The 21,756-nt window shown below is 39.0% G+C and overlaps 1 protein-coding gene across 1 annotated transcript in view; it reads left to right on the plus strand.

Annotated features, from left to right (window-relative positions):
- Window positions 1–21,756, plus strand: part of PTPRO (protein tyrosine phosphatase, receptor type, O) — a 52,437-nt gene that overhangs the window by 22,487 nt on the left and 8,194 nt on the right. The window contains exons 9-18 of the mRNA XM_010188343.1: window positions 2,144–2,283; window positions 4,864–4,996; window positions 6,378–6,498; window positions 8,476–8,544; window positions 11,946–12,029; window positions 15,348–15,383; window positions 16,910–16,991; window positions 17,958–18,048; window positions 18,561–18,637; window positions 20,997–21,131. Of these exons, the coding sequence (XP_010186645.1) occupies window positions 2,144–2,283; window positions 4,864–4,996; window positions 6,378–6,498; window positions 8,476–8,544; window positions 11,946–12,029; window positions 15,348–15,383; window positions 16,910–16,991; window positions 17,958–18,048; window positions 18,561–18,637; window positions 20,997–21,131 (968 nt within the window). The remainder of the gene's footprint in view (window positions 1–2,143; window positions 2,284–4,863; window positions 4,997–6,377; window positions 6,499–8,475; window positions 8,545–11,945; window positions 12,030–15,347; window positions 15,384–16,909; window positions 16,992–17,957; window positions 18,049–18,560; window positions 18,638–20,996; window positions 21,132–21,756) is intronic.

The following is a 21,756-nucleotide window of genomic DNA, read 5'->3' on the forward strand; positions in this document are numbered from 1 at the left end:
TGGGGTGGTGGTTGGTTTTGTTTTTTGGTTGTTTGGTTTTGTTGTTTGGTTTTTTTTCCCTTTATGATGTTTGCACTTTGAATAGGCAATACTAAGGATATTTTAGCAGAGGTTTTCTTCTCTCTGTTTTTGAGGGAGCAGTGGGAGTTGTAATTAGCAGTAGTGGGAACTGACTCTAAGTGATAGACGACTCAGCACTTGGCAGTCACTTAAACATTCCTGCCAAATGTTCTTCCCTCCATGATGTTTGTTTCATCTTGGCAACTTTCCACTTGCAGAAAAATCAAGCCATTTGCTGGAGGCAAAAGGAGGATTTGCTTGGGATGATGCCCAAATGCAAACCTCATATTTTAATTGGGGCCGTTTTTTTACCTGGAGTGAGGTATGGAATGTGTTCCTGAATAGAAGAGCAAATATATGGGTGTAATTAAGGGAGAGGAACACTTTTCTATGTGGTACTGAGACAACATGTACACTGCAATCCCTGTGACACACAAGAAGCCATGCGAATGTGCCTCAGTCCCTACCTGACACCAATATAATCTTGGCAGCCTCCAACCAGAGAACACTGATCTGATTGTCTGAGGATCAGATACATCTCCAAAATGTCTATAACCACTTGAGCAAGTCCTTTGTGCCAAGTTTTTTGTGGCGGATATTACACATCACATCCAGGCTCCTGTGACAGCGTCTCGCAGTATGAGAATAACAAATTATTTATGAAGGGAAAAAAAATAGGAGCAAAATGTTAAAGTACATAGTACATCGTATGTAGTGTGTTGGGATCCTGGAATCAGGCCATTGTTTGATAATGACAGCTTTCATTAAACATCTATAGATTAGGAAATCTGAAAACTCTGAAGATTAGCTCGGAAGTGTACAACCCAAACTTTGCACTCTCTGAAGACAAACTGAAGGACCCCAGGATGCCTGAGGCATCGAAAGCTAGGGACTGCCAGTACCCAAAGTGCGCACTCTTCGGGATGGAAATCAGGATCAAGCCTTGGTCTTTAAATAATCTTGGGGGAAAAAAGTACATCTCGTCTTAACACCATATTTAGGCTGTTTGCTTTTCTCCCCGTTCCGCAAGGTTTCCCCTCTTCTGTGCTCTCTCTCTCCAGGTCGGTTCAGGAGGGGTTGCAGTGAGGGGTGGCCTCCACTGGAGGTCAGCGTGGCTTCTCACGGGCCGCTGCCCACCCAGCCCCGAGGGTCCACGAGTGGGGAGGTGGCCCTGGAGGCGGCAGCTGAGGCCACCCCACCCGAGGCCAGAGGCGCGGGGTGCAGACCCTCGTCAAGCTTGGGTCTCACTGCCTGGTGAAAATGGAGGGGGGTGTGAGTGGGTGTCACTCGCCTGGGGGGTTATATCTACTACCATCACTCCCAGGAGATGTCCTAGTATTCCTTCTATCACAGAGTTCATCTCATCAAGTAGGAGCCCCAGCCCCTTTTATATGTTTGTCCACCGTTAGCTCACCTGGCACAACAACAACAAACATCGAAGAAATAGAATGAAGACCCCTGAGACCTGGACCTCTGCATTCAGTGAGGAGAGAAAAGTCCTGCAGCTCACTGAAGCAAGTTCAGACTCAATGGCCCTTAAATGTTTGTCTGGGAAAAAAAATACTAGAAGATTATTTTTTAAAAACTATTAATCAACTCAGTATTTCCTCTGCTGCAGTTAAATGAACCTAGACTGTCTTCACTTGTGGGAAGCTGCGTCTCTGTCTTCTCCTGGGACACACCTTGTGAAGAAAAGCTTTCTCAGGCCAAATGTGTTGCTAACAGGTGGACAGTCATCTTATCCCAAAAGAGTTTCTGCTAACATAATTCTATTAATAGATTATGCTGATCGTCCTCGAACAAGAGCTCTGCTGAAAAGGGAACTGAAATAATTATCCAGCTGTCTAAATGGAGAACAGCTTAAATAGAGAAGGAAAACCAAGACACTTCATCATCCTCCCATTTTACAGTGGTAGTTTATCACCATGAGAGACAGAGCTTTATCCTGGTAGGCTTTATCTGAAGGAAATGAAAGATAGAAAGGCATCAGGCATTGCTTTCATTTTTGTTCAAGGCTTCCTCTTCTCAGTTGTCTGGAAATTTAAAGATAATCTTAATAAAAGGAGATTTTTCTCTTAACCAGAGCCAGCCCCTCCAAAATCACTGTTTGCTGTCAACAAGACTCAGACCTCTGTGACTCTGCTGTGGGTGGAAGAAGGAGTGGCTGATTTCTTTGAAGTCTACTGCCAGCAGTCTGGATCTGGTCAGGAAACAAAAGTCCAGGTATGTAAGCATCTCTTCTTTGGTTTCTGCTCTTCATCTCTGAAACTGAGGCTGGACCTTGCATCTTTCTGGTTTGGTGTCTGCTGCTTAGCATTTTTGTGTAAAGCCCGATGACATTTTATGCTCAGTACACAGGCCAGAGCATTAAACCAAATGTGATAAGGTGGTTCAGAATTAAACCTCTAAATGCTAAATTACTAAAGCATTTAAAATAGTAAAATATTTCATTATTTCACAATATTAAAATTGGCTACTGTCTTATCAACAAGAATATAACTAGTTGGACAGAATCTATGTGCTTCCAACAGTGTCAGTGTTTGACATAAAAGCTTGATAAGGAATGAGAAAAATAGACATATTTAGGTGTCATGAGATCTTTTATGCAGCATTTAAATATTTCTGGCTTACTTTATTCCTGGTTTTGAGAACTTTTAACTGAAGTTCAGTAGGGCCTTTGCTGCTATTCAAAGAGTACCTTTATGATGCAAAAGCAGCTGCTCCTCATGCATTGTCTCCCTTAGGGTATTTCCTTCAAGACCCACCCTCTCAGCCTCACAAATTAACCTCCTTTTCAGTCTGTCCAGTTCAGTACCTGTGCTCAGAGGCCACCTGAATAACTAAGTGTTGAGGCTGGTAATGTTGTTCAGTGAAGAACAGAGCAGTAGAAGTTTTGGTTCTGTGATGTTCACTGCTGTGCAACATAGGAGACTTTGTGGTTTAGCTAATGGTATGGTGAATCACTGTTATTACATGCCATAAACATCATTCTTTTGTGTGGGCTGTCACACATAATGGGGAATCATTCAGAAAAAAAAGTTAAAAATAACCCACTCTGACCACTGATCATCACAGAAGAAACATACACACCCTTAATCCTATGGAAGGCCAGTCTGCATTATGTAGTGTTCTTTTTAAATTGAGAAAGACACTGACTAAAGAAAAAAAAATGTTTAAATGCACTTTAATCTTTTGGATAGTTTGGATTTAACATCTTTTCCTGGTTTTTTCACAGTGAATAGCTAAAGGTCATGAAGTCATTATCCAATTAGCAGAGATTCAAGATAATGATGTGATCAGGCAAGGAAGGTACCACAGGATTTGCAGCTCAGAGCAGAGCAAATCTGTTTTAAGAACATCAGGAAAAGACTGCTCTATTTGGCAGGAGCTTCAGCGCGTGTCTCATTTGTTGACATGAACATCTGGCACTGGGAAATGCACAGAGACTGTCAGCTCACTTCTCATTAGATTCATCACTCTCTTTTGTCTCTGTGAAAAAAGGGAAAGGGCTCCTTTTTGAACTGTAAAAAGTAATACTTTACCAATAGACTGGTGAAAATTCTTTCTTTGTGATCTTCCATCATAATTACATGAACATCTTTGTCCCTTTCCTCCATTTTTAAATCAGCAAAATGAAAAGAAACGGCTTTCCAAGTTGGAAGATCTTGGGTTTTGGTTGACTAATTCAAATTTCCCAGGGGGCAAAATTGAAAACATCCAACCAAGTCCAATTGCCAAACTGTGGCCACTCCTTTCAGCTCAGAGAATAAAAGTCTCCTCCCATATACTCATGTGCATGTGATTTCATCTGTGTAACGTACCTCAGTATTGCACTGCAACAGGAACCTTTGCTAGTCTAGACAGAACCCATGACAGACAGCAGGCCGTTACAAAAATCCACTGCTTGGGACTTGTTACAGCATCTCGCATTCCTCAACTGGAGTGAGTTCATTCATAATATCTCTCCTTGTTCCCTTTCTAAACCACTGGCTCAATGTCCCTATTTTCACACCTGCAACACACCCTTGGTTCTGCTGGAAAGTACAGAATAGCCTCTGAAGACCTTAAGGAGCTATATCTTTAAGTCAATGCATGCGTTGTATTTATTTTCTTTCATTGTATCAGCATTTACAAAAAAATCAACCAAAAGTGTTTACCAGGGACATACTATTTAAAACATTGTATAAATATGTTATATAAAGAGTTCTACTAGCTAGAAAAACTGATATGTGGCATGTCTGATCATAGTCATTACTCAAAGGCATTGCTCTAGCTTTGTTTTTCACCTTGGCCACTCAAAAGGCTCACAGATCTTCACATCCAGAAGAACTGCCTCAGAGGCAGAGATGATGCCTATGTATTCTTACAAGGGTGTGGAGACTGTGACTACCTTTCCTGCACTTTGAATAAAAATAACTTTATTTTCCTCCTACCTGTATGGCTTAATAACCAGAGCTCATTAGCTCTGCCCACCTCTGGGAATATCCCAGAGGTTGCAGCACTTTCCCACACCAAGTGTGTGCCTGACCAGCCCTCTAGAAGGCACCCTCCCCAAGGGGCCCTGGGACTCCCTGGGGTGCTCTAGGCTGTTCTACTGCTGTTTTCAACCCTCCACTCTTCTGCCAGAGTGCTGGGCTATCAGCTTGTTTTCATGGTTGCCTTACCTGGGTTTTGAAGTGCTGGTTTCTTTCACTAGATCTGACTTTACCTGGTCAAACATAGGGGTGGAGAGGGAAGCACTGGTTTGTGCTCTTGCATCTACAGGAGAGAAAAACATCTGTGTATTTTCCCCCATGTCTGCAGGAACCTGTTACTGTCTCTTCACATGTAGTGACCATTTCCAGCCTAACCCCTGCCACTTCCTACAACTGCAGTGTGACCACCTTCAGCCACAATAGCCCCAGCATCCCCACTTTCATTGCGGTTTCCACTATGGGTAAGTGGCACTTCCCTGCATTCTTCTCCCTCCTCCAGCTACATCTGTTTCTCCTTGCTTTCTAAAGCTGCTTTTGGTAATGCTGGCCTCAGTGGTTGTTTGTATCATAGAAAGGCTGCCAGATGTGGATGGGATGGGCAAGTTGCTTTTAAAAGCCCTTAGAAAAATTGCTGCTGGAGGATTGACTTGGAAAAATATAAACTAAAAGCTCAATTCTCTACTGGGTCTTAGAAATCAGGGACATAGTTTGTGGTGTCAAGGCTGAACATCAGGGCACTGTTTGCTGACATTTCTGGAGAAATATGTCTTCTTAGTCAAGCCCAAACAAAAGAAAAATCACATTTATAAGCTGCTAAGGCAAAAAGTTGCTTTCTGCTTTCAGTGAAGAAGTGGAGATAGGGTGAAAGATAAGAAGGGCCGCTGCAGGATCTTCATCAGTCACACCCCAAAGGGATAGCTCCTGATGGAGGCTCCTCAGGCATGTCATGAAGCCTGGCTCTATATGGACTATGAAGAAAAAATATCAGTGTTGAACTTCCCAGAGCACTGGTCTTTTCTTTAAAATCCCTCCTTCAGAATGATCAATGTCATCTCTGCTTATGGAGTTGTGTAGCTTTAGTCACTGGTCCTGTATATCATACATCACTCCATGCTGGAGTTCAGTATCTGATCCTTAGCTTAAAAATTTCCAAGTTTTTAATCTAAAAAATGCTTCTCTAGGCAACTGTGAGTATAAAGTTATTCTGAGCAAGTAAAGCAGAGAAGGTTTCATATATAATCAGCAGAACAGGGTATCCGGTCCCACAGCAGTACAGTTGATAAGCATGTAATATGTAACAAAAATAAATCAAGGTTTTGTTATTGAGAGTTGATTCCAGCTCATATTTAAAATAGAGTATTTTGTTAAGATTTATTTACCAAGGTAATTCCATCAATTTTAACCCAGTATATTACTGAGCCCTAGTCCGTTGTTTTGCTTTTGGGTCAGAAAAGGTATTGATTATTGTTGAAGAACAACTCCAGAGTTGAAATGTACTTTGGGAACATTGATGATGAATTTCTGTATTTTATACTTCCTTCAGCCTTTTCTCTTGTGTTATGGATGTCAGTTAAAAAGGCCAAAAAAACCCCAATAAAACAAAACATACCAAAGTTTACCAAAATGCCAGAGTAAAGTCATTTCCCCACAGAAATTCTGTAAGAGCAATAACTAGTCAGAACTTCCCTTTATCTCTAGCGGTGGATTTTTCTCTCTGTAGCACTCCAGGTTGAATGAGATCAGTTCAGAAAAATAAGACTATCAATGTTCAGGAAACAAAAAAGCCCAAAACTGTCAGTGCTTCTGAATTTAATAACCAAGAGCCCTTGTTTTGATGTACAGTCACAGAAATGAATCCCAATGTAGTGGTAATCTCCGTGTTAGCCATCTTAAGTATCCTCCTGATTGGACTACTGCTGGTGACTCTTATTGTACTCAGGAGGAAACATCTACAAATGGCCAGGTAAGTCCAGATTTATGCTAATTTCAAACATCTCAAAAACAACAAACACATCATGACAATAGTTGCAATTGAGGGTGCTTGCATGTATGAGTGCTTCTCAAGATGCATGTGAGTAGGACACCTTCAAAACAGTTGTCTTGCTGCTGCTAAGGAGTAGCATGTCTTCTCTCTCCATCTACTTTCATTCTTGACTTGAGCTATAAGCCTCAACCTTTGTCTCATTTTGAGCTTTTCAAGATTGGATCTATAAGAAGCGCAATCACTTATTACAAAAGGGTTATGTCAGGAACCTAAAAGATAATTAGTATCTGAGGCAAGTGGGCATGAGCAGGACATCAAGATGCTTTGTAGATCTTTCATATGATTTGGAACAGGAGATTTTCCATATCAATAGATGAGATGGTTTGTTCATCAGGTTCAGGATGCTGAATTTCCGGGGCCATGTAAGGCCTGAGCCCTGGCAGCCAAACCTCTAGGATAAGGGAAGATGTGCCCAGAGCCCTAAGAGTCTATCTAGAGCATTTTCCAGTCTGCCTCCAAATCCTGGTCTTCCAATTGTCCAAATTTGTCATTCTTACGGGCTTCCTCCCTATGGAGACTGCAGCATGGGAAAGAGCGTATGGGCCCAACTAGACCTTGTCTTTCTGTGCAGTCAGAATGCAGCCAAATACACACTGAGACCCACAGATCCAGAAGGGATCTCAGTTCCTGCTGTTCACCTATAACATTAATGATCCCAATTTGTTGTGTCATTCGGATGAAGAGAAAAATTATCTTGTAGCAGTCAACCTTTTTTTTACTGAACCTGCGGTTCCTTCAGCTATCTGCACCAATCATTTGCACTTGAATATCGAAATTCAATTTCATTTTCCTGGTGGTCGTACCTGTAACAGTTCCCTTTAATATGGGTTATGTTATGGCCTGAGTGAACTGTGGAAGTTTCTCCAAAACTTCGATATGTGGTTCACCTCCTGGTTTTGGAAATGTCATGGAGTCTTCATCCTTTTATAATCTATGTAATATATTTTATGTTAGTTTAATGTCCTGTGTCAAGAAAGGAAATGATTTCATGTTAAAAAAAACAATCTTATGTGAAGAATCTTGCAGTTAGATACCTAACAGATACTGCATTTTATGTGTCATGTCTTGGCTATGTATTTCATGCAATAGATGACCACATCACGCATATTTTACAAGCTATCTCTTTCAATGAACATTATGTGGTTTGGTCCTTTTACATGTAACTGACTCTGTGAAAATCCCAGTTAAATTAATTCTCTAATTTAATTACTGTGCAGGCAATCTAAAGCTTTTTCTTTTTTTTTGACACTGCTTCTAGCCACAGAAGATAAAAACCCCAGAAGGAAATTAAAACAGTAAATCCAGTAAAAAACTGCAAGCAATTGTTTGATTAAAACAAGGAACCAAAAATAGTCAAGTCAGTTTATCATTTGTAGCTGAAAATAATGGACTTGTGATAAATTCACTGGAAAGTGAGTCAGGAAATTCAGGTTTTTTCCACAATTATTCTGTGAACACAGAATTATCATGATCCTGTCAAATGGAAACAATTATACATCTTCTCCTTAGACTTAGGACAGTGAATATTTAGTATAGAAAGGTAAATATTTGGCATATATACTGAGGCCAGGAACTAGTGCTAGCACCAAAGCCCAAATCTGGACAGAAGATTTGAGATCTCTTTGAGATCTTTATTAGCAACTTCTCCCTTGTTTCACTCTTTTTTTTTCCTCATTAGGAAACCTGATCTCGGGTGATGTTGAACATTTATTACTTTTGAATGACTATGTTAAGGGATTTCAGTTATATTTATTGCAGATTATCTCAGACCTAGTCAAAGATGTGAGCGTTCATCATTACTCCCCAACTCCAAGAGCTCTCTATTAAATCAATGTCATTGCAAGCATTGTGAATCCAAAAATGGTAACTTTGTACCCAATGGTCTTCCTGAAACAGGGAGTGCGGGGCTGGAACCTTTGTTAATTTTGCATCTTTAGAGAGAGATGGAAAGCTTCCCTATAACTGGTGAGTGTTTGAAACAAAACTTTTAATTCTGTTTTTTCCCATCACTGCTTTTTGGCAAATAAGATCTTTAATCTTAAGTGTTTGGTTTTTTTAATGTCATCACTGTTCCTCTTTAAGATAGAGCTACTATACCTGTTATTTTAGTATTTTATTTCTTGAATGATGACTCATGACTAAGTATTCCGTCACCTGCTATTTTTAGTAGAGAATGATGTATATACATGTCAACCAAGTTGCATAGATGTGTTTAGGGAAGATATTTTTTTTCCTTTCTCTTACAGACATATTTCCTAAAATAACGCAAATATAGAAACTTGATCTATAAATGCATTAGCACTTCCATAGAGAAATATTTACATCCAGAAGTAAGCTTGCCTGTAGATGACCAATTAGCAACTGTCTTCGTGCAGTGCCCTTAATTAATTTTTCCTTGCATTGCAAGACAAGACAAGCCAACTCAAGTATTTACTGTAACTTAATGTTCAGTGCTGTTGAAAGACAAACCCGCCCCCATATTCTTGCTAGTCTAGAAAACCACTTACAAGTGGACCACTTACTATGGACTCCAAACCATCACTGACACCATCAGCCAAAGAGAAGTATTTGAACAAAAAAAGTCTGTAGGATTAGCTTTCATAGAAGCAAAAGGACTCTGAGAGCTACCTGACTGGCACCAGTGTGGTCATTTTCATTCTTATTTTGATAATCAAATGGGTGCTAGTGACTGACCCAGGGTTTACTGTTTTGTTATTAACAACCTCTGCAAAAACCTGTTGTCTTTCAAGGCAAATCCAAACACAGGTATTTAAAAGTATACTGTCAGGCCCATACCAGTATGTACAAAGAAGGAAATATGCACCTTGGTTTTACACCCACAGTCAGCTTTGTTGACAGGCGAGAAGTTGGAAAGTTGGTGCGCGGGGAACTGCTGCCATGATCTCATGGGACACAGCCTGCCAACAAGGACAGGATTAAACGGATTGACACTGCATCATGACAAGCCTTTTGCTAATAAGCGTGCAAACTGAACTAACAAGCCCAGCAAATCTTGTCAATACCTCACTGTGCTGCTAATTAACTGGATATTAAACAAGCTTCACTTGCTTGGTTTAGCTTTAATAGCAGCCAGCTGTATGCAGTGCAAACTAATCTCTATTTCAGCTTCTCTTGCTTGGACTATATTAATGGCAAAGAAGGCAGAAGATCAAACACTCATGTTAATTAAATATCCAAGCTTGAATCAAATGATTAAACTAGCAACAGATTTTATTAAAATAATAAAAGGCTTTTTTTCTGGGAAAGGGAATTAATTAATAGGTTTGGATGTGAAAGTGAAGGTTCTTGTTGCTTGATTTAGTATATGTGTATGTAAGTGTGTGTATATATAGCTGTGTATATATGCATATATGTATACATACATAAATTATGTTATAAAAATATAAATTGGGGAAAATATTCCTGCTTAATAGCTCCACAAATTTTTGGTAACTGAAGGCAGTGTACCCTAAACTTATGGTCCTGATTTCTCTGAGAGTTAGTAAAGATATCTTGTTTTGTGTACCTCTGTTGTCTCATGTCAAGACCAGATTCACTGTCCATCCAAGCAGCCACATGGAAAATATGGCCCTAAAGACAGGTAGAACGATTAAGAAACTGGTTTTTCTTGGGGTCATCCCAGAGATCTCCTAAGGGAGCTGTGGGCATATCTACTGATTGCTGAGGAATGATCAGCTCAGCAGAGTTTTCAGGATTTAAACAATCTTTACACTTCTTTCTTTTAATTAAATAAAATCGTTCAGTACACCTGAGCAGTAGTTGAAAGACTATATAAGTCCGGGAAAACAATATTGTATTTATTAGGCAATTACATATTTTTCACATGTTGAATGAAATCAATTGCTTTAGATGTCAGAGTTCCTAATCTGTGAATATAAGTAGATCTGCAAGCATGTTAGCTGATGATTTGATAAAGTGTGGAAATTTCTCATGATGATTTGATGATGAAAGAAGACCTAAGCTTGAATAATTCCTTCTGCTTTTGTAGGCAAGAAAAAGTAAAAAATTTACTTGGAGTTTCCAAAAGAAAAGAGGAGTATTTTGGCAACATCAGCATTTCTCTCTTCTAAGCCTAGTGAAAACCAGTATGTTTCACCAGGGATTTGCTTATGGAACACAAAATTTCATGCTCAGTCCAGTGCCATAGAAACCCTAACAACAGATAAGCCCTAAGGCCCTGATGCTGCAACTGCTATGCCATATAATTATCTAGGAAGGGCTCTTGCTTCTGGCGCATCCACACAATCCCTACCAATGCCTGTGGAAGGTGCCCTGCAGAAACTGTACTGCCCATTTTCTTTTCAGCAGCAAAACTCATTAAAGCATAACTTGGAGTTTTCACTGTGGGCAGAAGTTTTTTCCACCACTGGTTGGAAGATGAAGATTAGAGATGATTACATTTGATGTGACTTGTTTATCAGGGAAAACACAGTATCTACTGACTTCATAAGAGTCAAGAGTACCAAAAGAAATTTCACTTTGTGGTTCCTCTTCAGAAAGTTGTAGAAGGACTAATTTGCTTTTAGGACAGCAGATTTTCTGATGTGAAAAAAATTACACAGAGTCTGTATTTGGCCAAAAGTCCTACTACTGGGGCAATTTTTGTTTAAGATTCATGAGTTTTTCAAATTTGTAAAGTAACTATAGCCCACTCCACCAATTTGTAGAACAGACCTGAGTCTGTTTCCTGGATTAATGCATAGCTGAATCTGGTAAACAGTTCGCAAATACAAAAATTTAGAATAATTTTGTATTCAAATTTCCTTTAGCCACCATGAAACCTGCTGTGGAGAGTTATTCATAGAGTTAGAAGTTCAAATAATGTTTTGTTGAAAACCTAGGGGAGAATTTTAAGAACTTAAAAATGGGTCTCTGCAAAATGGATGTGTTCAGAAATCTGACTCAATAGAGAGTATTAAGAGTTATTGGAATGATCTGAATTTTACTGTGATCTTCCTACTGGTATCCACAGGCTCACTTGCAGGAGCAAACATAAGAGATTATCATTGCTGTGCATGGTAAAAACAAACTGCCTGTCCTGAAATAGCTCAAAACATCAGAAAATAGACTTAGCACCACTTAAGTAATGGTTTATACCTGTGGATGAAATTTTCAAACACACTTTACCTTTTGAAAATCTGCCAGTTTATCAATTAATACATATAGTGTCAAGATGAGGAGTAAAAATTCTATGAATGCTAATAATATTTTTATGAAGTAAGAGGAAGCCTTCATGAGTTTAGCTGATTTTTAAAATAGAGTTTGCTGATCTCCTGATTTCTGTTTGTCTTACTAACTCTCCTCACTTTTTCATCTTTATGTATGTTATTTATTAATGCTCACAGGCGTAGAAGTGTATTTGCTTTCCTAACTCTGCTACCCTCATGCCTTTGGACTGATTATCTTTTGGCATTTTATATTAATCCTTGGTAAGTGATTTACTTGTTTTTCCATATGCAATGTGTAAACAATGTTAATTTCTGTTACATGAAAAACGTGTGATACCTTTGTTTTAAATGGGTGAAAGCTCTTGAAGTTATAATTTTCTTGTACTAGAACATGGATTGGAGAGGATGTGGGTATCAAAGTATTTGCTACCCTGCTTCACCTAGTTTGTCTGTTTATCCTCCAACCCATTTTGGTATTAAAAAGCCAATCTTATGGTGGTCATCATATTCATATCATTGCTCTTTTTGCGATTTTTGCCACTTCATTATAAGTCTTGGCTTCTTCTGTCCCAGTTATTCATCTGTTCATTGCCTGGCATTGCCTCCTGCTGCTGCTGCTTTTCTCTTACTAAAATTGCTTGATCGTGCTCCACCTGTTTGGTGCATGATGTCAAATACCTTAGTTTTTAAAGGTGAAGTTTTGCTTTCCTCACATCAGTAAAAGTTTTGCTTATGGAAACAACAGTTCACTGAGAATCCATACAAACTAGCAATCCCATAGTGTAAAAATGGGGTCACTGTGTGTGTGTGTCTGTGTGTGTGTGTGTGTGTGTGTGTATTTAGTAGTTTGGTCAGGAAATAATTTATAAAGGCTTAGTAAATAACTGATTCTTTTTTTGAAAATACCAAACCAACAAAGCCTGAGGGCCTGCTTAGAACCAGAACTGTTTATCAACTGTTTAACTAAGTATGATTGTGATCCAAAAATCCTTAATTTATATAGAAGAAACTTAAGTTCCTGATGGTCTTGAGTCCAACATATAATAATGTACAAAAATGTGTTTGATACCGAAGTTAAGATTTACCTTTGACCAAACATTTTCCCTGGTGTTATGATACAGCACCAAAGCCCTGTTAAGCAAAAAATCTTCAGCATAGGGATTTCTGAGACTGGTTTTCCCTAGATCACATTGGCATTTTAGAAAAACACATCTGAATTGACAGTGTCCTCAGAAATACCAGAGGTTTAGTGTGGTTTTTAATCCCATGAAAATAAAAGCATGTTCTCCGCACACACATGGCTGAAGAGCAGATGGACATAAGCTCAACTATTGGACCTGCACAGTGATGGAGGACTGGGCAAGCAGTTTATTACTGTGGAAGTCACACTGATCTCTCTTAAGTCTCTAATGGTCAAGAAGTTCGAGGTGGCCATTGTCAATGGCATTGCTGCAAAAGGGTTGTCATCTTTTAGCCCTTTGCCACTTTTTGTTTAATATGCATTAATATGTGTTAAATCACCTATCCAGATGTGTATCTTTCTTCAGAGGTTTCCTCTTCAATCGAGCTATCTAGTTTAGTCTAGATGACCAAGTTTAAAGGAGCTGAAGTTGAATGAGATGAGATTAATCCCTCTCTTTGTATTTTAATCTGTAGAGCAAAAGGAAGAACAGATGAAAGACAATGTTTCACATGTCTTTGTTTTGCACATTGATTTAAAACATTTATGAACATTCAGGCAACAATTGCAATGCTAAGAAACAAGGGCCTGTTGAGACTATCGAAGCACAATAAATTGTTGCTGAGAAATGGGTGTCAATCATTTGTTCTATTGCCTCTTGAAGCGTTCCTTTGAGAAGCATTCTTAGAATCATTCCCATCATAAACAGCTTTTAGGTATTTTTTTCTTTTGAAATTAAGTCCAATGTGCCCGACATTAAAAGGTTTACCACAGTCACAGGGGACAGAAATGTGTTGAATAATTTCGAGAAATTAATTTTAGGATTTCATTGGAAAAAAAATATTTGAAGATGTAGTATAAATACTACTAGGCTATGTGTATAGTACACATGAATGTACAGATACTGTGCAGATAGTATCTATATAGATAATGTGGTAGGCTGAAGAGGTTTATAGTATTTGCAAAATATAGCTTTGCAAAGTAAATCTCCACATTAGTGTAAAGCTGGTATTGCTGTAGCTCTTGTTAACTCTGCAGGCAAAGCTCCACATCTAAACAGAAATGTACCTTGACAAGATAACCAAATTACTACAGGTTGTGACTGCTCCAAAATCTAAACATTCTGTAAAACTTAATTTTGAAAATGAACACATTTTTTTAAAATTTCATTTCTAAACTCAGTAGAGTAAAAAAATAAAAATACTTTTTAATACTTCTTTCTGTAAATTTGTCTTGTTTTAAAGTCTTCGTTATTAACTTAATTATTGAAGCTGGGACCCAAGTTCTCTATAAATCATTTTAATATTATCATGAAATTAAAAATAACGTCATTATAATGTGGTGAATTAACAGATATTGTTTAATGGCCAGGGAAGAAAACCGACATTACTAAAATCCCTTCTGAGTATGCAAGAATCTACTTGTGCTCTGTGGCTGGTTTAACAGTGGGGATCAGTGTTTTCAGACATCTAGCTAAGTTATTCCAGGGTCCTCACTTTGTGTATTTAATCTGATTGATTGCTTAACTTTTACTGTGGCAACAGCAACATGACCACGGACACCCTCTCCAAAAAAAACCACAGGGTTGTAGTTAGTGTAGTGCAGTTCTTCAGTCCTTACCTTATGGGTTATACTGCTTAACACACATATAAGATTGCTCACAACTGTCACTAGTGAATTATATCACTTATAAATCATGTGAAGACAATGTATTACATGACTGGCATAATTATCTCTTGCTGTTAAAAGTCAATTAAAATTGTCTTAAGGTTTAAGCTTGAGTCCCACTGAAGTCAGTAGGATATTTGCCATTGTCTTCATTGATCATCATAAGTAGGTTTTGAAATGGGTAAGAAGCAGTGTTCAGGCCCTTTCCTTTTTCCTTCACCTTCCCTTGAATTTGCAAATGCCCGTCTTCTCCCTTTACCCAAGACACTTCACGTTCCTGGTTGCTCTCTAGTGTTGGCATCCAGGTTCCCAGCCCTCTGGAGCACCCTGGGGGGGCACTGTGGTGCTCTGTCCGCTACAACAGCACAGCCCCCTGCCAGGATGAGCTGGGCTCAGCTCCCAGAGTCTCAGACCCAGTCCACCTGAAGCCAATGGCGCTGTTGAGTTAGGATATATAGAGGACCCATTGCTTGTGTTAGGCACAAGTTTTCTCTTTCACAGGGAGGTCATTCTCAGACCCACAGAAAGGAAAAATACATCCTATTGGTGTCAACAGCTATCTTGCTGTCAGCTTTAAAATGTCCAAGATATTATCACTGACCTTATCCTGAGTGTGACGGTGATGAGAAAATATACATTCTTAAATCAGTGCTAGCTTTGAATGAAGACCATACAATAATTTAATGACCTAAAAACATTTTTTATTTGTTTGTTTGTTGTTTTTTTTTCAGGAGTAAAAATGGATTAAAGAAGAGAAAGCTGACCAAGTATGTAACTTCTTTGATTTTTAAAGTAAAAAATATATCACCTTAGGGTAAACATGCATTATGGAGTACATGGTATAGTGACATTGCAGTTGCAGGTATAGAAAACTTCATGGTAAACACATTCTGAGAGAGATGTCTGAAGGCAGAAAACAAACAATTGGACAAAAGCAATTCTTCTCAACAGATAAGCTGTGGTAAAACAGCTCCTTACTCGTAGAAAATTAATCATCAGGGAAAAGATCAATTATCCAACTTAATGATACCAACGGAGCTTATCCTTAGTTAAAATGACAAATGGTGAAAAACACGGATGCATTTGTTTCTAGTGATACTTCCCTCTTGACACAAGGCTCTCATTACCGTTGTTGCTAGAACATTAGATCATTAATGCTAACGGGTAAGCAGGAGTAATTAAGTGGTGATAAGACAGGTTCCTTTGGGCATATTGCCTCAAAGTAAATGAAAATATTACTGTGTACATGCCTCAGTAGCTTGTAAATTAGAGCATGATAATTAGGTGAGGGAAGCTGTTTACCTGTGTTTCATTATTCAGAGCGTTAGCATAATTATTTAAATTATTTCTCTGTTATATTCAGAGGCTGTACTTGTACTAACAGATAGAACCTCACCTGGCAACTGTGTGGAATGATGGGAGTCACTAAATCAAGGCTAATTTATACCTGCTGAAGCTCTGCATGGGTTTACAGTTATATGCCACCTTTTTTAGCCACCCTCTCTCTGAGAGTTTAAACTCTAATGACAAATGTGTATAGTTCTCAAAGCTAGCAGAGAAAGCAGTCATGGCAGTGGCAACCAAAATGCTATTTTAAGGGTTGGTATTTTTTTTGTGAACCTCCTAAAAAAATCAAAACTTAAATATGAAATCCATTTTTCTGCATGAGCAAAGCTCAGATGAGTTATAAAAGTGTCTCTGCCAGATATGAAAAAAATCTGAAAACAACATTTTACATGGAACAAGAGGCAACTTAAATGAAGCCACAGCTGCCCTCATGCCAGAAGCATGCTGGTGGGATGGCACTGGGAGTGGGTCTGAGATGGGGTGCTGGATTACAATTTATCATGTTGTCACCTGTGCCTTGGGGACATACCCACCTGCAAAAGTGACTCGGGGGCCAGGGAGTTGTATGAAGGGTGTATAGGCCATTCCTCTTTCCTCCAGTGGTTTCCCTCAGGTAGGAGAAGTCTGACCCTTTAGCCCAGGTCAAACCTTTACTATCCTCAGCACCAGCAGCTGCAGCATCCAGCTCACCCAGAGAGGTCAGTGTCCCTCTCTCAGCCTCTCTTGCTTCTGCCATTACAGTGTGGTGCAGGTGATCAGCATTATACCCACCACTTGGTGGCACTGAACCATGAGGTTTTTTTCCACTCTTTGTTGTTGCTTTGTAGCATTATCTGTCGCAAATACATATTCTTGACTTGATAGTATTCTAGGGTAAAACAGAAATACAGTATAGTTAAAAAAGTGGGTTTTTTTTCCTTAATTTCTTTGTGTTTTTCTTTTAAAGCCCTGTCCAGTTGGATGATTTTGATGGCTACATCAAGGATATGGCCAAAGATTCAGATTATAAATTTTCTCTGCAATTTGAGGTAAATCTATGGGGACTCTGTCCTCTCCTAGCTGCCATGCCTAGATCAGCTTTTTCCAGATGTTAGGTTTGCATGCTGTGTTCCTGTGCTCTGTGTTGTTTAATGTGTGCTACTGCTGGATGGGTCAGCTTCACTTCGAGTTCTGCAGAATTTAAAAGCAGGCCTTGCTGTCATTAAAGACTGCTTTAGTAAGCTGATTTGAGTAGCTTATCACATTAAATCAAAGCTAATTGTCAGATCGACAGACTTCCTTTAAGTTTAGGACATGCTGGCAGCCTGAATTGGTTTCAGGGTTTTAATGCCTTTATTCTGTTTATTTAAGTACCTTAATTTGAGGGACAGCACTGGAAAGAGAAGGAAATATCAGAAATCTCTTTAAGAACAAGCAGGTCTCTCTAAGACCACTTCAGGTACATGCTTTAATTATTCAGAATTTAAAGTCAGTTTAGTAATATGAAACTAAAAAGCTTCTATCCTAGAGCTAGTTCCCAAAGATTTAAACATGGAAGCAGAGTGGGGAGGACTGTTGGGGTGTTACCAGCATTCTGGGTGGCTGACATGTTCCCTTCCTGCCAGTGAAAAGTCCTCTGATGCATCATGTATTAGATCTTCTAAGCATTCCCCAGTTTCAAGATCTTGAGAACTTTAAGAAAACCTTTTAAGTGGGGTGGATGACCACCACAGAATAACTCATCAACACCCTGGTTTGACATTATTTTGACTCATTAAGTGCAGGAAGAGTGGAGCAGTCTGCAGTCACAACCTTGGATGGTAGCAGTAGCAAGAGAGTATCATTGCTCTTTAGTTGTTTCAAGCCAAACTCAGAAGCGTCAGAACAAGAAAGTCAGTTTATGAAGTGATTTATGAACATATTCAGTCTGGTACCTGCCACGAGTAATCATTTCACAACACACTTTTTGAGTGTTCTTGAGTCTGACCTTGGCATTTTTCTTTCTGTTATCCCAGGAACTAAAACTGATTGGGCTTGACATACCCCACTTTGCTGCTGATCTTCCCATGAATCGCTGTAAAAATCGCTACACAAATATCCTGCCATGTAAGTACTGTACATACAGACTCCTTCTAAAGTCCCTGGAGAGAAAAAGAATAGTTTTAAAAAGAGAACTGGAGAATCAGGACAGATTGTCTGACTGATAAAAGCCTGGTATAAAACCTGCCCTTAAAGAGAAGCAGGCAATAGGTATTTTTTGTTAGCTTTGAAGAGCTGTAGCTTTCTGAGGATGTTCATCAAGACTGGAGTTTGGAGGGGAGAAACACAAGGTCATTTCTACTACTAAGTAGTGTTACTATATTTTTCTTACAATTTTAATGAAACCTAAGGGAGCCCAAAGGGACAGCAGTTCAAGAGTGTGTTTTGCAGAACAGTAATTATAGTGCATCTGTGTAGAGTTTACCGAAGCAAACGTTGCTCTCTGTTGGTAAATATGAGAATTATCTATTTTTTAATAGATTTTTTTCAGTTTTTATGGGATTAATTGTAATTTTGCCTAGTTGGAGATGAGCACCATGTTTGAAATACAAATAATTTATTTTTTTTTCCTTTCACAGATGATTTTAGTCGTGTCCGGTTAGTTTCAATGAATGAAGAAGAGGGATCTGACTACATTAATGCCAACTACATTCCTGTGAGTACAGAGACTCAGTTACTCAGAACTGTTTCCTGCATACCACTTAGAGTGTGTCACCTGTAAATAGCACAATATCTCCTGGAAGTTCAACCACATTCTCAGCATCTCCTTCAGCTTTCAGTATTTTGCCTGCAGGGAACTGAACTTTTCACCAGCCATCAAAAAAGAAAGGGGAAAAAAGAAGAGAAAGGAGTGAGGAGAGATTTTTAGCAAATTTTGCCACAGTAGTACTTGGTGAGCTGTGTGTGAATCTTTGTGAAACCTGGACTGGACTGGTAGAGAAATGGGGAGGAATTGATAGGTGGTCCAGTAGTTTTTAAGACAGCTAGGAAAACTGTAAAAAACTTTTAAGAAAATTTTCCAGATTTCTACAGCACATGGAAAAAGGAGTAAGCCCGAGACTCCACAACTGAGGAAATGCACACAACCCAGATGGTGCGTGGAGAGAGCTTCTGCTTTTCTGCTTCATTTCTGGTGTGCCTCCCTCTGCCTGGCATAGATCTGCTGTTTACCACCATGAGTTTAAAGTACACACAGAGCTGTAGTCAAACAGTTTGACACTGGGGCTGGGCTAAAACTTCATCATTTTCTATTCTCTCCTGAGCTTGTGCAGTTGCTCAGGCTCATCTCTGCCACTGCCACAAGGGTTGGTCCCTCTGTTATCCCCTGTTGCTGTGACTCAGTGTCAGCTGTGTTAGGGAGAGAAACGTCCACTGGGTCGCTCTTGCACAGAGAGGAGGCAGAACCCTACAACATCCATTTCCTAAAAGGCCTTTCACTTGGGTACTGTAGACAGAGGAGCATTTCTGCACCCTTGCCATGAACAGAGGACAGAGCTGGCCCTGGCTGTGCTGGAGAGAGCTGAGTCAACATTATGGAAAAGGAAGGAGCCCTCAAGTGAGTTGGTGAAACCACTTCTTTATCACTGTGGCATTGCCCATGCATGTACTGCTAAGCACGTTGCTTGGACTTCTTTTCTATATGTCAAGAGCATGAATCTAAAGACCCAAGGTGCAAGTGCCACAGCTTGCAGTGAATCAAGGGAGAAAAATGTTCCAGCGTGCAAAAGCAGCATTCACAAATCAGGAAACTTCTGTGACATGGGATTATGGATAATAGGCTTTTATATAGCAGCCCTTTTTGGATTGCTCAATTCTGCTGTTTATAGCTTACATCTCTTTAGTTCTACTTATAGCACAATGCTGACCACAGAAACTGGGACAGACGTTTCATCTTAATGACTGGCTTTTCCTGACCATTGCTGATCCACTGAGTACCTGCCTCCAAACACAGTTAGTAGTAGTGGTCTGTGTCTCTATGGTCATAGAGATTACAGCATACAAACAGCAAATTCTGTGTAGTGCAAAAACTCAGATTGAGCTGACTACTAGAGATGTCAGGAGGAAGCCATTTATGGAAAGCACCCCCACATCACAAATATTTTTACAATCTGCGTACTGTGGTGGCATAGAAGTTGCCCAAGTTACATGGATCATGCTGTGTGTTTGATGTACCTTTTGTTATTACTAGGAATATCAAATAACTTTCCAAATTCTGTTTGAATGTTACAGTCTCAGCAAATACAGTTAAAGCAGATGCCAAAATGGCCTTTCTGTGGATCTTTTATTATAGTCTTTATAATGGTCTTTTGGTTTTGGAGAGGGGAAGAAGTTTTTCCAACTAAATCATGTTGATAGGTATAGAAGAAGAAATACATGGATATAAAAAATCTGAGCTTCAATAAAACTTAGCAAGGGTTTTAAGGTCATTGACTCAGCATATTCTCTATTGTTTTAAGCAGAATTCTAATTCACATTTTACTAAATTAATTCCTTATGACATGAAAATGGGTACATAATCCTGCTTATTGCTACCTTCCTTTCACATCAATGACTGAAAATCACCACAGGCGGTTCTTGGGATGAGGAGTCTAAGTGTCTATAATTGTTTTAATGTTTGTAACTAAACAAACCCTTAAATCATGAAATCTGGAAGATGATGGAACTTTAATTTAGGATTCTCATTACTTGTTTGTTTTGTTGGTTTGTTTTTTTTAACATTGCCTTTCCTGCTCTCAGGGCAAAGAATTTGTATAGTAACAGCTTCATTTTCTGTGTTTCATTCTAGATTGCTTACACCCTTGGGAGCATCAAAAATTCGCAAAAGTTGTAATCTTGCAAAAGTTGTAATCTCAAAATAAATTCAAAAAATCATGAAGTATTTTCTTTATATTAGAAATCACTTCAAAAAGTACAAACTGAACTTGAGCAAGCTAAATATAAGTATGCCAGAGAAAAATATGTGTTCTGAATCACTGATCATATTAGTAAACAGCCCCTGTCTCTTTGTTTCTTAGGGTTATAATTCACCCCAGGAGTACATTGCAACCCAAGGACCACTGCCAGAAACCAGGAATGATTTTTGGAAGATGGTTCTCCAGCAAAAATCTCAAATTATTGTTATGCTTACTCAGTGTAATGAGAAAAGAAGGGTAAGTAACTAAATCTTGCACATAGTATAAAAGAAACTACAAATTACATCTAAACATCACATTTTATTACTGTGAAGGTGACTGAGCACTGGCACAGGTTGTCCAGAGGCTGTGGAGTCTCCATCCTTGGAGATATTCAAAAGCCTTCTGGACATGTTTCTGGGCAACCTGCTCTAGGTGGCCCTGCTTGAGCAGGTGTGTTGGACAAGATGACCTCCAGAGCTGATCCCTTCCAACCTCAGCCCTTGTGTGGTTCTGTGCTTTTAAGTTTAAATAATAATAAAATGCAAGTATTATGCTTTACATTTTCCATGACGTTATAATAGAACTATTTGGAATATGTATCTTTTATATATATACATGTTCTTGTTCCCCATGTTTTGTTCCTTTTAGGCCTATTCTTTTAGAAAAAGTAACGACCTACAAAGGCACTATATATTTTCATTCTTCACTACACTGGTGCTACTTTTCAGAAAACCAATATATAGCTTATGTCCACAGTTACACAAGTAGGAATGATCAGGCTGTACGTCATTGCAGGATATGTTACTTCTTATTGCAGCATCAAGTGCTGTAGACATTTTTAAAACTGAGATTCAGTATACTTTTGTGCTTTTTTTATACA

Source organism: Mesitornis unicolor, unplaced genomic scaffold (assembly GCF_000695765.1).
Source record: "Mesitornis unicolor isolate BGI_N332 unplaced genomic scaffold, ASM69576v1 scaffold19767, whole genome shotgun sequence".
Lineage (NCBI taxonomy): Eukaryota > Metazoa > Chordata > Aves > Mesitornithiformes > Mesitornithidae > Mesitornis > Mesitornis unicolor.